This window comes from Anas acuta, chromosome 1 (genome assembly GCF_963932015.1).
Source record: "Anas acuta chromosome 1, bAnaAcu1.1, whole genome shotgun sequence".
In the NCBI taxonomy this organism is placed as follows: Eukaryota; Metazoa; Chordata; class Aves; order Anseriformes; family Anatidae; genus Anas; species Anas acuta.
In genome coordinates, this window is record NC_088979.1 from 121,619,440 (window position 1) to 121,637,232 (window position 17,793).

Here is a 17,793-nt window from a genome sequence, read left to right on the forward strand (position 1 = left end):
TCTCTCTGAGATCCATGACAATCCTGCAGAGCAAAGCATGGAAGACACCACCTGTTCTTCCCTTGGACACTCCCTTTTCTTCTTATACTTTGTCTTTTCAGGGATGGTAGGGATCAAGGAGATGAAGGATAGCACAACAGTCACAGAAATACATTTTCAAAAGAAATAAAGGTGAGGGACAACATGCAGGAACTACAGATAATCACATTGTCCAGAAGAAGTTCCCAATTTCTTTGCGTGAGTAAGGGCTTTTAATCACTACCTAATTTAGTTACATTCCTTTGGTCAGAAGCTTCTTACAGTAAAAAGAAGAAAACACACAGGTATGATAATTGCTAAGAAAAAAAAGACACTTTGGACTGAAGTTTGTAAGGCCTATCAGATTTGGACTACAAGACAGCTTCTTCTGTGCCAGAAGTTATTTCTGTGCCTCTGCAACTGCACAGCTTCCTAACACAGTGGTTTAAATAAAGAATGTATTTCCAAACAATCAGTCTGAAAAGCAGGCCTGTCTCAAAGTTCAGCAAGGACTCCTTTCCATTGATGGCCTGCTTCTCTGTGGGACCCAGCTCACTCTCCAACAGTCCTGCAAAACTGCTACAAGCCTAAGCATTGCCAGAGCTATTTCTGAAAATGACACTTCTGCCTCCATGGCTAGTCCTGGTTCTTCTAGAGAACATGTGGAACAAGAGCCTGAGTGGGAGAAGAAGAGAAACTGAAAGGAGAGAAAACCACCACCAAGTATGAAGGCTCACAAGCTAGCTGCCAAAAACTCCACCTTGATAGTTCACTAGACTTCCACACAACTGCTTAATCGCTGGTGTGTAATAATGTCAAAATGGGGCGATACCTGCATGCTGTTGAAGAAGGTGCTTCATCACAAATGAAATTAATAGCAAAGAACAAAAAATATGCTCACCCATGTTCCCTTACACAGTGATCTGCACAGCACAAAATGTCTGAATATTCTTCTACTCCTTCCACAATATCCCACCCTCTTTAAGTGTAGCTCTTAGGAAGTCAAACCAGATTCTAAACAGTTCAGTTACTCCTTAGACTCAGGCTTTCCATCCAACAACAGTAGGGTTTCATAAAGAACTACAAAAAGCAAGTGGCTACATGGAGCCACATGCTATTAGTATTATGTCTTCCATGTGTCACTGAACGCTCTGGTGTTTATTCCTCTCAAAGTGTAAGGGAAACACTGAGCAATGAGCCACACTGACAAGACAGCAGCCACAGGCAAAGTCAGAAAAGAGAAATTTGACAACTTGACCACATTAAGATCAGGCAAGTAGACAGAAACTTTGCTAAGATCCCCCCTACCTGCTGCCACAAACAGCACGAGAATAAACAGCTCGAAAGGGTGGGCTTTCTTCAACCACAGTGGGCATTTCAATTGCAAAATCTCTTGGCACACTCTGGATATTTGGCTCCATGAAAGTTACACGACCTGAGAAGGAAGACAAGGCATAATTGAGAGTCCAAAAGGAGGCTCTCTAACCTAACGCAGGAGAACACACATCTGCATCTCCAACAACTAGATGTTTTGGGGAAAAAAAAAGAAGAGAAAATTGAAGAAAAGGAAAAATAGTTTGGGTTTAATGAGCTCTGGCTCATTAAGGCGATTCCACTGCAGCAGTTCCTTGTCACTAATAAGAAACCCTAAAATCCAGAACCTGTTCCAGGGTCAGAGATTTACATGCTAATACATGGAAGAAATGAATAATACTTATCAGGGAACAAAAAAAGTATGTATTTTAACACATTTAGACTTCTAGGGCAGATTAATGTGACAGAGGTATTTCTGTATTTTCATTTGTTTTGAAAGAAACAAATTCTTGATTTCCTTGATCTTTACCTCACACAAACACTGCCAAAAGTAAATAATAAGGGACAATTTTGCACACATTTCTTTACCTGTAGCTGTGTGAGTCTGTGACACTGGATATATCCTTTCCATTCCCAGTACTGAATGCAATCGTTTTTCCCTCTGTAGTGGAAACACCACTTTAGTAATGGCATTGTTGATCCTCCTCCATTCTAGTATGAGCCCCGGCAATGGGTGAAGTGTCTTTAATTTCTCCAAAACATCCTTGTGGAGAGAAAAAAACACAACTATAATTAATTGCCTTAAAAGCTTTATTTAGAAAGTTTTTGCAGTTCTGCAGGAAAAAGTAACTCCTTCACCCACAGTGAGTTCCCAGTTTCATTGCCTTAAAATCAAATGGCTCTTTTCCACATATACTGCCTAGACATGGACAACGAAAACACAACGAGATACAGTTTTAGTTTTATCACACACAAACAAGGCAATCACCTCTCTTTGGACTTTTGCACCCTTATCACTACCATTAGTCTGCACCACCCAACAAGTCACCTGAAATGATCATGGCATCACTTGTGATGGGACTCCTGTTTCCTCTTTTTGCCCAGCTTATTGCTTCTCCTCCATCTTCATATTTGTCTCCCTGTTCTCTCCTATCTGCATGCTAAGAGCTCTTTTCAAAAGACAACGTTACACAAACATTTGTCAGATATAACATTTTTTTGATGTAGCAGGCAGTTCCAACCTCTGCCTTCCACATCACAAAAGGAAGGAATCCTCACTTTGCCTCTTGCTCCCTGCTCTGCCACCACTACCACACTTATTTATTCACAGCCACTTCAGTTTCAAAAATCAATACTTCCTTTCTGGCCACTGACTACATGAACAAGGTGAAACTAAGAAAATAACACATTAATGAGTCCTGAAAATGGGGAACATATCTACCTGCTAATGTTACTTGTCTGACAAGAGTACCCATTAGCCTGCAGTAGTTGATCACCTTCACATATATACAATCTTTTGAAATGCTAAATTTGGTGAACCATAAGAGCAACCATTCTGAAGAAGCATTCTCTGAAGCACAAAATACAGACTGTGTGGTAACTGGTAGGAAAAATAGCGTACTTAATCACCATGATATTTAAGTATCTTTCAAGCTGATGTTGAAACATTCTTCTGCTATTGGTTTTACAAAATAATTACACTATTTTGGTCTTACATTTGGTTTGAGAAATCAAATTCTGCCTGACTATTCTCACTGAAACCTGCTATTTGAAGTTATGTCCTTGCTATACTTGGGCTTTAGACGAGTAGGAGTAGTTAATAACTGCTAACAAAGAAGGCTGAATCCAGTTTGAATTTACAGTGGTAACTGGCAGAAGAAAGGCAGTAATAAGTTTCTTTTCATCTACGTCAGCATACCTAACTCCAAGGTATCCAAGCAGAGGATATGTGAAGGAAGAAGGAGTTACTTTTACAACTGCTTTTAGACTAGACCCAGACTTTACTGTACCTTGGTTGTACTGAACTGCTTGCTCAACCTAACCAGGTTTCCTTTAGCAGATGTTCTTCTGGTGTAACCCAGAGTTTTCTTGTTTCTTTGAACTGTCACATCTCCATTTTGTGGCAGTTTCAGCTCCAGGAACAAAACCTGAAAAAGGCCGAAGTTTCAAATCAGTTTCTGCATGCTACTCCCAGGAGAACACAAAAAGGGACTCAACACTTAAACAGCTTATTTCATCCAAAGGACAGTAGGAATGCTTCAGGTAATTAAAAAGCTGATTAAAGACCTCTGCTGTCAAAGTCATTCCTTCTTGTTTTAATTAGCTACCAAATGCAATCTAAAATCTCATCTCCTACATACTGTAAGTTTGAGTTCAGAGGTATGTTTTTAGGGAAGGTAATCAACTCTATCCAATCAGTGAGGTTACTGCTGATAGTCAGCTGTAATAAAATGGAGTTAAGATGACTAGAAGTGGGAAGAACATTGGTGAAGAAAAAGAAGTGTTAGTAGGGAACAGGCTTCAGTGCAACATGAATGGCACAGAAGGAGGTGGTCACAAATACTTTTTATAGTATAGCCAGAATACTAGTTTTTCTAACAAATTGTCAAAAGATGGAAAATGAAGTATGTGCTCACTAGTTGACATATACGACACCGTTCTTCATTTTTCATTCTGTGTGGCACTGTACACAATTTAACAGCTATTGTATTTCATTTCACAGCTGGCAGAAAGGAATAGAAGTTTCTACCTCACACACTTACGTAGCATAAAAGTTTTACTGACACAAAATTAGAAAAGGGAAGCTCTGCTAATCTGTGGAAGATACTTCACATGATTCTTGACAAAATTTCTACATGAAAAACAAGCCTCCACAGTTCAAAGAACAGCATTTCAGAAAAACCTTTCTTCCCCTTTTCCACGAAGCAGAGTAAAATTAGAGCTGAACATTATTTCAGGAGTTCTAACTCAGAGTAATACTACAGAGCAAAACTTCAGCATTTGCAACAAAGCAGGAATATGTCTGTGAACTTCTTTTAGTGATTGCTGCTTGCAAGTTTTGATTGCTTCCATATCAAGTATAGCACCCCAAAAATAAATTAATGAACTAAACTGAAAAAACTGTATGCATGGCAATCCTAAACTACTCCTGTGATACCATGTAGCATACATAAGAAACAGAAAGTAATGTTCTTCAGGAATAAAAGCATCAGTAATTTAAATACAAATCTGTTTCATAGGCTTTTTAAAAAGAAATCAATTCTATAAACAAATTGACAGGTTCTTTAAAAGAAGGCAGTAATGCATTCTGAACTTGTAAATCAGTCTTTCCTTCTCCTTCATGCCTGTGAAGGGACAAGAGCAACAACTCAGTTTATTCAGTACAACTATATTTAGACTGAGATTACATGATATCACACCTAATGTATGCAAAATGCTGCTGTTCCAACAAAGCTGGTCTAGTCCTGCACCATTAATCCAAACTATTCCAAAAGCCATTTGATTGGCATGCCATCTCATGCTCCTTGAGGACCCAAGGTCCTATACAGACAAGTTTATTTCCACTTCACTTCTACCTTCCTTAGTTCTGCCGAAGTTAGCAGAAATCACAACGATCAGTAACAAGTAGAAGATGTACAGCACCTTGCAGGCAGCAAGCTCATAATCAGCCTAAAGACTAATCAACTCTGAGAAGAGTTAAATTGAGTTTTGTCCTTTCTTCATATGCACATACATATAAGCAAAAGCATCTTGAGAGTAACTTCTGAGAAGGCCTTCTCCCTCCCACCCTAACCCTCACGTACCTCTGCAATGTCATCAGGACTGGTCAAGGAGAAACTGTGGCCTGCCAGCTGATATGCCTTGGTCTCAATCTCAGTCAGTTTAGCTTGCATGACCTGTTTCTGGGTTTCATATGCTGCTGTGCTAAAGCCAATGCCATTCAGCTCCAGCAGAGCCAAACAATAATGGCTGGGCATCTCCACTTTAGAAAACACATCTGTAGTAAGTACAAATGACAAGAAAAACTTGTAACATCAAAAACAGATCAACAGCAACCATTTCATAAAAAAGCCACAGGGAAATTCTTGGTTTTTAAAAAAATGAATGTCCTGACACACTGATATCTTTTAATAGATTTAGTTTAAATACTTCTATTTCTGGAATATTTCATGATAACACGTTTATCACAAAGGTATTTAAGGTAACTTCTGTCAAAAATGTGCTGTTTTTTTTTTCTTTCCCTAAGAAATACACATCTCCTTGGTTATCTACATTAAGCAGATGTTCTTAACGTAAAGCTTTCTAGCTTGATACACTTTCATTCCAACACCCACCTATTTAAAAATGGTCTAAGGTTGAGTTGTCACAGGCATAAATGATGTGGTAAACTTGAAATAAAAGGCATCAGTAAGACTGGACAGACTTTAATCTTAGGCTCTGGATGCAATTTAGCTGAAATAACATCACAAAGCCCACCAATATGTACATGCTTTGGGCTTTTTTTGTTTGTTTCTTTTCAAATAGGGACAAACACTCGGCAAATGCTAGCGCAAAAGCACCAGATCATTTGTTATAGAATCACAGAAGCTTCATTGGCACAATGCATATAAGGGAAAGAATGCTACATTAGCAGGCCAAAGAGCAAGAAATCTCCTTCAGATAATATCTGAGGATTTTAAAAAATGTATCTGACAATGAAAAGAAAGGGTTTTCAAAATGCTGATGAGAAACCACAGACAGACCCAGAAGTGTCCTCGTAGTGACCAGGGTACTAACCTGGGAGGTGAGGATCTGTTTGATTCAAAGATTTTAAATAAGGCTCAGGTCTATTTAATCTCATGTAGCTGCCTGAACGAGTGGAACTGGTGGATATTTGGGATACAAAATCATCTTAAATCCTAGAAGGAACTCATAGATTTTCCCCTGGTTAATTTTTTGACAAAACAGATTATTTCCAAAGCAATATTCCCCTTTTCTTTTAAAAGATCAACATCTTACTACAGAATACACTTAGATAAGAACTTCCAAGCCTCCTCTCTTTTCCACTGATCATTCAGTTTATGGTAGTACAGCTACCCTTACCGTCTGTCTTTGCCCTCAAGTGGAGGAGCTCTCTTTACCTGTCAGATTTTGCTTCTGTAATTCATCATGGAGCTGGTTCATGACGTTGAAGATGAGCACAGATTCTATTGCTGCTCTGTACCGCCCTGAATGATCTCTGCTGGCACTAAGCCCCAGGCTTTGCACTCCCTGGCCAGTCCCTACTCCTTCCAGTAGAGGTAGCTCATTGGGTAGAAATGTAGTCACCATGCTGTGAAGTGTACGTTCCTTAGAGCCAGAATCAAGCAGCCAACATGCAACCTTGAAAAGAGAGACCTCCATGAGACCTTTCTTCCATTTTAATCATAACACAATATTAATATTTGACTGGGGGTTAATGCAAGGTTTTACTGCAGATCATTTTTCTTGATTTGTCTGGCAGACTGTAAGAATCTGTGGAAAAGTTACATGATTTCGGCTAAAACCTTTAAGATGGCATAAATCAATGAAAAGTTTCATTTTAACTGAAAGTTAATTCTGCACATTTGAAAATCTTACCCTTTGTCAACCTAACACATCTAAAAATGCTGTCCTTCATTTTTTAACTTATTAAATCCTAACATAAAAGTGATTAAATATGACAACCAGGATCAAAACATGTTTACTCTGAAAACTGACCTTGTAAAACTCAAGACTTGCTGTTGATCTAGAATATGAGTCAAGCTGAGCTCTCCTATTTTCTGCATATCAGCACTAGTAGCAAGAATAGTGCATGGCAAATTTTATTCTCAGTAAGCCTCCTACCTCCCACTGTCTTCAAAGCAATTTTGCTCATAGCTATATTTCAATTTGTTGTGTCAAAATAGGATGAAGCACAGGTTTCTGCATTGTCTCTGCCACACGAGCAGAAGGTAAAAACCACATATATAGGTAGGGAGATGTGGGGGATGTGGAGGTGTGAATGTGTGTGTATGTATATATTCACTGCATCACTAAATTTAACAAATACGAGTATGACTTCTTTTCATCCATGGAACAGTATGGGGAAAGGTGCTACTTTTATTGCTCTTCGTTCTCATCCTAAAACTAGATTTCAGTACGAAAAGCTAAGTTTGTCCTTGGTGGTGAACAGCTTTGCTACATACCTGCAGATCTCAATATTGCCATCATGGTATTCAGCCTACATGTGATGTAAGCTGTAAAAATCAAAAACAGAAATTTCCATGCATAGAGCTTTTTCTATCAAAGACAAGAAGGTCCTTTTACCTCTTCCTAGAGTTTCATTTGAACAACAGATGGTACCCATACCTTTTGAAATTACATGTAAATTTTGTTTTGTTTGAGGAAATAGTAATAGCAAAGTGGTCCATACAAATTGCGGGTAAATCCTTCAGTCTTCTGCTCTCAGATTCAATAATCTGCCCAGAAGCACTTCTGCTATTTCAATTGGTAGCTTCTTATAAGCAACAAGCCAAGAGTTCATGCCCATCCAGGGATTTACACTCATCTTCCCCACTTAAGTACTCAGGCATGAAATAATGAGTTAATATATCACTGAATCTGCCCTGTTTCTCTTGCAGGCACCATGAACACACACAGTACAAGAAGTCTCCTCTAAATACTGTTCTAGATTTTCCACTGGAAGAAAATTTCCCTAAACCCCCTGGCAGAGGTGCATATTTAAATGTAAATTACAGAAGAAAAGTACCAGAAGGTAACTCCCGTCTTTGCATTTGTGTGTTTAAACTAGTAGTTTTACCCAAGATAAATTACTTAATCCTGCCAACCTTTGGGTCCTCAAAACTTCCTTCCAAGGAGATGCCACAAGCCATCACCAGGGTCTTGTAGTGCTGAATGAAGTTATACACGACAAGTGAGCGCTCCTGCTTCTTCTGCAGGTAGAGCTGCAGATGCTGCAATCTCTCTGTTACAGACAGGTCTTTGTCCAAAGGTGGTGGTGCCAAACTCAGGCTGATTTCTAAGGCAGAAAATACAAGCAAAATCAATTTTATACCCACTGCATAAGAAAAGCTAGAGAAAATCTTGAATATGATCAACTAAAACAACAGTAGGACAGTGAACAAATAACAATAAATCTACACCTCTTCTGTATACTTTATCACACCAGAAATGGCTCCCAAGAAGCAGTGTGTTATGTCTATACTACTAAAAAGGAAGGCCAGGAATCAAAACCTAGCCAATAGCGCAGACTGGGTTATATTCAGCATTCTAGCCTGAGATTTGTTCTAGAGAATGGAAGTTGGAAGAGGTTGGAAGAGAAAAGCAAGTAAGCTAGAGGGAACACAGGAGTAACATGTAAGCAGTACACATGAGCAACAGTTCAGCACTCGAGCCAGTTACCTGGCCCTATTATATGGTAGCACAGATATATCCACAGCAACTTGTTCAAGTCTGTTGAATACTTAAAAGTGCTGATCCATAATATGGCTAAATCACTGAGCTGGGTTAGGGATAATCATAGTACTTCCAAAAATCTTTCATGAGTACTTTCTTGAACTGCAGCGTCATGTAATGCAGCACAGCCTGTCTGCTCACTCACCATTCTGGTCTTGCATCTGCTGTAAGGAGATATAGTAGGCATCTTTTCCTCCCCAACACACTGCCAGTCCAACTACCAAGATGTCTTCACAGCCTTGGACGGGAAATCCATCATCTGTACCTTGCATCCTCTGGGAAGAACTTCCTAAGGAAATATTTTTAAGTTACAATTATAAAACAGCATCCGTAAATGCAAGAGGATTTTACTCCTGAAAATGTAAGTACGTACAATTGAGTGTAAATTTGTTGAAAGTGAATATATACCTTCATTTCTATCTGTATGGAGAAAATATCTGTATTTCTTTTTGAAAAAAAAAAAATACAACAGCAACAGTTCCTCTTATCTCTTAGCAGAAACAATCAACAATATAACATCCCTGCAAAATGTCCTTTTCTAGCAATCTCTTCAAAAGTTCAGGCAGAACTGTATTCCCTCCTATCAATCTGTAAAACATTACACATTTGTCTGTCAAAACTATATTTTGATAGCTGAGATTTTTTGTTAGCATGACCATATGATAGCAAAAAATGTAACTGCTTCATCTTGTGTTTTTAAAAGAAATGTATGTTTATACAGCAGCAGCAGCAAACAAACTGAAGCAAATGAGTATTTCTGTGGGGAAAAACATGAAGCAATATTGCAACAATCCAGAGACTGATCTGAATTTCATATATAGATATACTGAACTAACAACATCTCACAAGCTGGAAAATATTTAACCTTGCTTAGGAGGCAACCCCACAAGTAATACTGCTTGGTGGAGACCCTGAGCAATCCATACAGTTCACTGGTCAGTATATTTTTTATTTGGAAATATACTAAAGGTTATGACATGGAAAGGTACATATGTCGAAGGGACTGCACAACACAGATCCAGTTAAAATTAGATAAGAAACATTAAGTATGTTTAGCTGTTTTCTCATACAATCTGCTAAGGCTTCATTGAAGTCCCCAAAGACCAGTGCAATGCTTGACACCAGCTCTCCATCCCCTACTAAAACTCGGCTCCTTTGCTTTACTAAGACTGACAATATTCAGTTAATGTCAGTGATTTTCCTCATTTTTTTTGCAAATTCATTCCTTCTCCATCCCTGCTTTCAGTGGAAGATGTTACCCTGTTGTTCACAAATAACATGCTAGAACACGGAACCAACCTTGTTTGAATCTGCCACCAATCGTTGATTTGGGCGACACCAGACGTTCTGTCCTTTCACATGCCACTGAGATGGAGAATCTGCTTTTCTCCTTCCACTCTGCAAGAAAAGTCTGGAAAAGTACTTTGTCACTCGCTACATCAATGATAGTGAAACTTTCAGCACTTAAGGGAATGAGTGGAAAAGCATCCTGAGACAGCTGCAGCGAAAAGCCTTGGTCTATGGTGGAATCATCTCTTATCTCATCAGTCTCAATTGGGTCTACACTCTCCAAATTGAACTGGAGTGTTTTTACCTGCTGCTCTGCATCACTTTTGCTATTCTGCCGTGGCTCAATCAGTTGCCCTTCCTTCACGCAGGCAACTTGTCTCTTCCGTGTAGATTTCACGGAGAGAGATACAGAACTTTGGGGAAAATGTTCTTTGGGGGGTGTTGGAGGAATAAAGCCATTACAGTTATCTGGTGGAGGACGGGATGTTCTGTTGCTTCCCTTGAGCTTAAGTGTTACACAGTCTGATTTCTGAACATCCAAGTCTTCTGGTTTGTTTTCTTTAATTCTGTAATGGTCTTTTAAATCCTGGCAGTTGGGCAAAGGCTCTGCCTGACGACGATCAAATTCAAACACTGCATCTGGCTCTTGCTTAGCAATAGAAGCAACCAACTTCCCTTTCAAACAGGAGCTTTGCAGATTTACTGAAACTGGTTCAATGCCTGAAGGGCTAGGCCATTTGTCTAATACATCCTGCAGTCCTGGGCTCAGTTCAAACGAGTGGTCAGTACATGCCACTGGATGGGTTTTCTCTTCCAAAATTTGCTGGCTGCTCTGGAGCTTTTCACCTTGTTCCACTACTAAAACCTCTGGTTTGGGGTCATTGTTACAAACCACTGGGTTTCTTAATCGGGGCTGACCATGAAATGGAGAAGTAGGATCTCCCAGAAAAGATGGGGAGTTTTCATGATCCAACACTTCAGCAATGAGATCAGAGAATGCTAGAGAGGCATCATTACACTGTGCTGGATCCTCATGCTCTTTCTGATTGTTACTGACATCAGATTTATTCTGAACAGGCCTTACGTTCTGCAAGAGACCATCTGCAGGAAGCAAAGCCCCCTGCCTTCCCGCAGGTTCCTTTCTGTCAGCTTCCACGGCTTGCATAGCTGAAAGATCACTGACATTACTGAAGCTATCATCAAACAGCAAGCTATCACTCATATTCAGGCTCGTTTCAGTGACAGGATGGCATTCGACTTGTTCTTGCTCCCTACCAAGAGGGGAGGTTGCTTTATTAGGACCCTTAGAAGCACTCTCCTCTTTCACTGAATTTTGGGTCTGGTAATCTTGTAAGAAACTGTGTAGCTGGGAGTCAGTCACCGAGAAATCACTTTCTTTAAGGAAAGGTGCAGGTTCTATTTCTTTTGCTATGGGCTGTACATTTGAGTCTCCAGACTCCAAAACTTTGTTACTGCAGTGCTGATCTGTGCTTTTTATAATATTATTCGTTGTGATAAGACTTGATAAGCCCAGTTTCCTTACTGTTGCAGCTAGCCTTTCACCAGTAGCATTTTCAGTCTGCAAAGTCCTTAGTTTTGTGGAAGTTTCCTGCTGTGGTACTGCTGCCAGCTCTGAACCCTCTGTTCCCTGCTGTCCTGTGATTCCAGCTGCTGCCTGTTTTATTATGCTCTCAGTCTGAGTATCCAACTGTAAGCTGTCTTCAAAGTCTCTACAGTCACAAAAAGGAGCAGAGGAAGAACCATTTTGAACACCATCTGCATCACAAACAGCTCTGGAATTAACTAAAGAGTCTTTCAGAATATCCTTAGGATGACCGTTGCCTTTCTGTAGTACTCCAGCTTGTAACAATATTCCATTGGGTTTTTCACTGCCATTTTTGGCACCACTCTGGATCTGAACATGGCAGGATTTATCATCACCAGGACAAAAATGTGCAGGCTTCTGTTTCCTGCTGCCGTTATGGACACATCCATTTCCAGAGCAACTAGCACACACATTACAGTGATCTGTGCCTAAAGCAGAGTGCTGCTTAGCAGTCGTTGCCTCAGCACAGCTCACGTCTTTTTGCATTTTATTGACTTTATTCTGCCTATCATCAATATATTTGTTTCTCTGCATTCTAGCAGTAGCAGGTACTACTGGATTTTCTACAGCATTGTGTGTCTCCATGTTGACACATGGAGTACCCTGTATTATAACAGTTGCCTGAAAACATCCTCTTCCCGTAGGCACACCTTCATTAGAGGTGGAAGGCTCTGTAAACAGCTCCTCAATTTTATCTTTCCTCCCACCATTAATCTGTACAGAATTTGAGACTTTGTGAGCTAGGGACCTTTTTTCTAAAAATTCCTTATTATTTTGGTCTGAAAAAAAATTATCTTTAGAAATGCCGGGGTGGAAGGTAGAAGGCTTTTCTTTATCTATGTTAAGCATACTTGAATCTTCAAGTAGTGAGCTCTGCAGTTTTGAGACAGTATTTTTGTTCCTAGTCCGGTTTAAATGTGCGTCCATACTTCTTATCAGTCTAGAAGCTGAAGACATTTTTCTCAGTGTTGGTGTCTTTCCTTGCTCGGTAGGGAGTTCTGGAATTGCTCTCCTGGAACCTACCTCATTTTTGACCTGAGAAATTCCTTCCCCATCTTCGTTATCTCTGCTCATATTGGGACGTTTTCTAGCACTGTGCACAGCGTCATCATTTCTTTCCTCTGCTTGAGCTTGTTTCTTACATGGGACTTGGCTCTCAAATCTGTAGTTTGCTGTACTACTGCTTAGTCGCCTTTTGCACCCCTTTTTAATATTTGATACGTTTCCAACCTGGGAACCAAGGCTATTATGATGCTGATCTCTGCACACTTTTTTGTTTAACACCCTAGAAGACTCAGAATCAGAAGACTGCTCTCCTTTTGATCTACACGGTCTGTCTTCCAGCTCTGACGCACTGCTGATCATAGAGGATGAATCAGACTCAAGAAAAGACTCTGGGTTCCACTGCACTCCCATCAGTGCCAAATCCTGCTGGAGAAGTCCTCTGGCTTCTTCCACAATGAGGAAAGCTGCTTCACTTTCAGTTAAACCCTTCATTCCAGCCATCCAGATGCTGCGCACAGTCCGACGCTCCTCTGCTGATTCTTCATCTTCATCCACAGCCTTACGACCACTGCAGGAGAGGTAACAGACAGATGTGAAAATTAATGCAGAAAACAGCAAACAATACAGGGAATTGGCCCTATTCTGTTCTGCTCCTATTTAAGATAGCATCACAGCTTCGCAGATAGGAAATAACAGTTTCAGTTTTCCACATTCAGATTGATATCAGTGAAAGCAAGATATTACTGGCTTTGTCTACACTGCATTCTTCAGAAGCATTCCATATTTCTGTAACCAAATATGTGCCCCAGATAAATCCCAAACCCCTAATAATGCAAGATCCAGGACTGAATCAATCCCCTTTTACACACTTCCATGCAAAGAAAGGTAACCTCAGGAGCACAAACCAGACAGGTACCATGACACAGTCCAATAGGTATATGATAGGGAAAGTTTGTCATTGCATTAACATGAAAATTGCAAGAGAATCTGAAATGGTATACAGTAATAAACCATGAACTCATTTGTTCATATGGTGGAGCACGAAAGCGTTAACCTTTTAGAGGCAGAAAAAAATCTCCAAAAAGCATTAACAATTCAGGAACAAGAAGAAAATTTAGGTCTCACAAAGTCATGCTGCAAATACAACATGCTTCTATTAATTTCAAAGTAATCATGTAATTACTGTGATCAGTCACAGAGACCTGCAAGTTATTTTTAAGTAACATTTGGCAACAAGTCCCAAAAGGTTGCCATATTTAATTACAGGTTTCATCCTGAAATCCTTCACCTTATAAACAAACTTCTTGATTTCTGGACTTTCTCATTACTCACCTTTTGAATGGTACTGAATTCTTCAGAGCAGTTGCCACATCACCAGGACTGGCTTTAGCAAGATCAGCCACTGTGACAAAGCCAGCGTTGTACAGCATCCTAGCACGCTGGGCATTCAGCAGAGAGACTCGTACCAGGTCACAAAGCTCCCTTTGAACCCCAAAAGTGAGGCGGCTCTGGAACTGAGAGAGCAGCAGCTCCATGTTGTGCCAGCCCAGTCGATTACAGAAAACTGTTACCATTCCTGAAACACAGAAGTTACAGAAATCTTAACTCTACCTCCAGTCCTACTAAGCTGGATCCACTCCCCTCTCTGTCCCAGCTGAACAGACTCTTCCTTCCCATTTCTCACCTTCCCAGTACTCACAGTAAAGGCCACCATTTCCTAACTCATGTTTATTACAATCCTGACTAGCAGCTGCTCTTGCAGAAGTCAACGTAATCTAGAATTAAATAGTTTATAAGGGAGGTAGAAACTCTGAACAACACTGCCTTTCCACAGACTCTAACCTTGCAAAGGTGAAGCATGTGAATATCTATCCTCTAGCAGAATTCCTGTGAACCAAACACAATGAAAAGAAGACAGCAAAAGCAATGGTAAGAGGGACTGAGAGAGGCCACTCTGCACTGACGTCCCTAAGAGCAGAACTTGGTCAGCAGAACTTCAGTTACTGAGAGTACCACAGGAGATAGCAAAGCCTACAGTGAAGATTACAACGGGAGTCCCCAAAACATGGGGAAAAGAGCAGGGAAAAGACCGTTTCTTACTCATATATTGCATCTATAAGAGTACGAAAATAACTGAGAGACACAGCATCCCTCACTGCCATATTTTTATTGTGATTATAGAATACAGTTTTTATCATATCTCTTATCTATATGTCATGTCAACAGTTCATTTTACTTTTCAAATTACTTTTGTTCCTGCACTTATCTACCTGATTGCTGAAAATGATTAACACTGGGAATAGAGAATTGTGAAACTGCTCTAACACGAAGTTATTTATACTACCAGAATTAATTTAAACTACTCCGCATCAGTTGGCGTGACCTTTTCATTCTGGGGCTTTGACTCATGCTGCAACCCACACATATGGTTTCGCAAGTTGAGCTAAAACTGTCTTAAAAATTGAAGATCCATTTACGGAGTAATGCAAGACTTGACTTAGGCAACAGAAAAAAAAAAAAAGTATCTCGATCACACAGTGGGCTGCTACCTATACTCCTACACATCCCTTATAAGGAAGCTATGATAAAGGTGACAGCTCTCTGACCTCTCATTATCCGGTGATAAACGACCTGGAAACGATTCACTTTCAAAACGCACCCTTTTGAAAACTGTAAAATTATACTTTCTGACCAATTACTTTGCAAGCAGGAAAAAGGCACGCTGTCTAAGAGACCCTGGACTTTACCCATATTGAAAGATACTCTTTCCTAACACAGCAAAGATTCAGAATGGACTTGTACTTAATTTCTGGACTTAATACTGAACAAACTACATTGCTGCACAGTACGCAGATGGTTTCCACAGACATCAGCATGCTACAGCACTGCTTGATTCCACCCAGCTGGCCCCATTCCCACAGCATGCTCTGCGGTTCCATCTCAAAGCAGGGGCAACCACAGATTAAGCCATAAAGTTGGAAGTGGTTTTACAAGACCGATTGTTGTTACACACTGTGGCTATCTTATCCCCTTGTCTGGAAGGAAAGAAAACAGACTAACCTAAGACTCTTGTGGATTTTTTGCCCACATAACTTACCTGCATAGGTGGCTGCAGACTGCTGCAAGGACTGAAGCTGGCCACGGCTGCAACCATATTTCTTGGTCATATCTTTTAAGGGAACCTCACTGATTAAATCCAGAAGGGCAAGACTAGTGAAAAACCTAGAGGGAAAAAGAAAGTATACATGGAAATATAATCATCATCCAGGGCACGTTAGAGTACAGGCAAAATTCTCTGTGATAGCACAGGACAGAATGGTGCTATAGCATAGCACAGAAAAGAAACACAGAAGATGGCTTCCAAATAACATCAGCACAAGCATCTTGTGATAACAGTGCTCTCACTCTGGAGTGGACTGGGCACAGGTTCTCTCTAAGTGTATCTATGAGCTCACACATCAAGAAAACCAGTTCCTGAAAAAAGCCTATCCACCCCTCATACTACAGGCTTTGATCTTTGCTCATTCACATCCATTTGTGGCTACCTTTTGTGGATTGCCATTTGTCTGTGCTGTTTCTCTGTCTTAGCTATGATTTTGCCTTTTACAGAGCGGGCCAGAAAGCCTTCTTCGATCCCCACCAGCTCAGCCACACGTTTCATTGAGGCAGGCAGCTTCTCCCATAAGCAGAAAAACTGGTACCAATCAATTGTGGTCCACTCCTCATACACCGGGGTAACCTAAAGAAAACAGGAAAATGTAAAAAGCTATTTCAAAGAAACAAACAGAGCAGAGCTCTGGCTAAACAAATGCGGTCTAGAGAATGTGGTTAGAGCATCCCACACACAACTCAGAGGCACTGAATCATAACCATGTACCCCGAAGAAAGTAAAAGCTCTTCTAACCCATTTTTTTTTTAATATTCATACTGATGAGATGTGATGTGACTCATAATGATGAAACAATTCAGAAACTTTGTCAGATTGTTCCCTAAATCCAAGCCCTATAAGATATTTTAGGCTGTATTTTTACCCTCCTTTAACAGAATAAAACTTCATTCTCTTTTTAACAAAATTGACAGATTACCTATCAGCCTCTTAGAGCCACTAGCAAGCACACTAACCACTACCACGACATTTGATAAAGCAGGAGGGGAAATAAGTTTTGCCAGAGCTTATCAAAGTTTTAATTTACCTTTGGTACAGTTAAGTCTCAACATTTTTTTTTTACACTAACAAAAAAGCCATTCGAAGTATTCACACACTTTTAGACAAAAAAACATTTCTGTTGTCATTCAGTCAGCACAGTCAGTTTCAGTATGAGGAGACAAAATGTCTTCATATCTGTATCGACATACTGCAAGATTAATTATTTTGAAATAACTAACAGTTGTTGGGGAGCATTTAATGGAACACAGAATACCAGACACCTACGCAGTTGTAAATTGTCCATTCCTGTTCATCTGCTGAGAAAAACAAGAGTTATTACGATAGGGATTGTGTTTTGCTTGTTGTTGCTTTGGGTTTTTGTTCGTTTGTTTGTTTTGTTTTTTTCTTGAAAGAAAACCCTTTTTCCTAGTCTAAAAAATATTTCTTCCTTTTAATCAACTTTCCTAAAACACAGGGTCTTAGAATTCATATTTGTACAAGTAAAAGTTTCAAGCCTAATAATTATAAAGCATTATAGCAGATAATTCATAAGAAACACACAGAGAACAATTCTTTAAAAAACAAAAACAAACAAACAAAAAACACCTTCTTTGGCCTTAAAAATTAACAGACTGCAAGAAAGTGTTTAGGCTACGTTAACGGAAGAGAATGTCAAGAACTTGCGTGAATTTGATTTAAAATAACACTAGGCAGTGTTACTTTTCTGTTACTTTTCTGTTTTAGAGACAGAAATGGGAAAAAACTCACTGGTGCATGACACAAAATAGTCCACTTTGCCTCATAGGAACAGAACAAAATATTATGTGGTCCTCTAGAACACAGATAAAAGTACACATGGAAAACTAGTTGATTTAAAAAAAAAAAAGTTTCAGTCAATGACTAAGCTAATGAACACAGCAAGCAGAAACAAGCATCCCCAGTCTCCTGCATCTCCCAA

General features: G+C 39.8%; 1 protein-coding gene across 5 annotated transcripts in view; it reads right to left on the bottom strand.

The window, feature by feature from the left end:
- The window catches only part of POLQ (DNA polymerase theta), a 99,796-nt gene that overhangs the window by 58,259 nt on the left and 23,744 nt on the right, over positions 1-17,793 (bottom strand). For 4 of the 5 annotated variants that reach the window (XM_068698367.1, XM_068698375.1, XM_068698385.1 and 1 more), the window contains exons 13-23: positions 16,234-16,427; positions 15,786-15,910; positions 14,021-14,264; positions 10,087-13,256; positions 8,933-9,076; positions 8,160-8,350; positions 6,453-6,693; positions 5,136-5,329; positions 3,342-3,479; positions 1,921-2,095; positions 1,327-1,453 (exon numbers count right to left, since the gene is read on the bottom strand). In XM_068698367.1, coding sequence (XP_068554468.1) covers positions 1,327-1,453; positions 1,921-2,095; positions 3,342-3,479; positions 5,136-5,329; positions 6,453-6,693; positions 8,160-8,350; positions 8,933-9,076; positions 10,087-13,256; positions 14,021-14,264; positions 15,786-15,910; positions 16,234-16,427 — 4,943 coding nt within the window. Of the gene's footprint in view, positions 1-1,326; positions 1,454-1,920; positions 2,096-2,151; positions 2,502-3,341; positions 3,480-5,135; positions 5,330-6,452; positions 6,694-8,159; positions 8,351-8,932; positions 9,077-10,086; positions 13,257-14,020; positions 14,265-15,785; positions 15,911-16,233; positions 16,428-17,793 lie in introns of those variants that run through there. The other variant, XM_068698396.1, reaches the window with a different exon arrangement.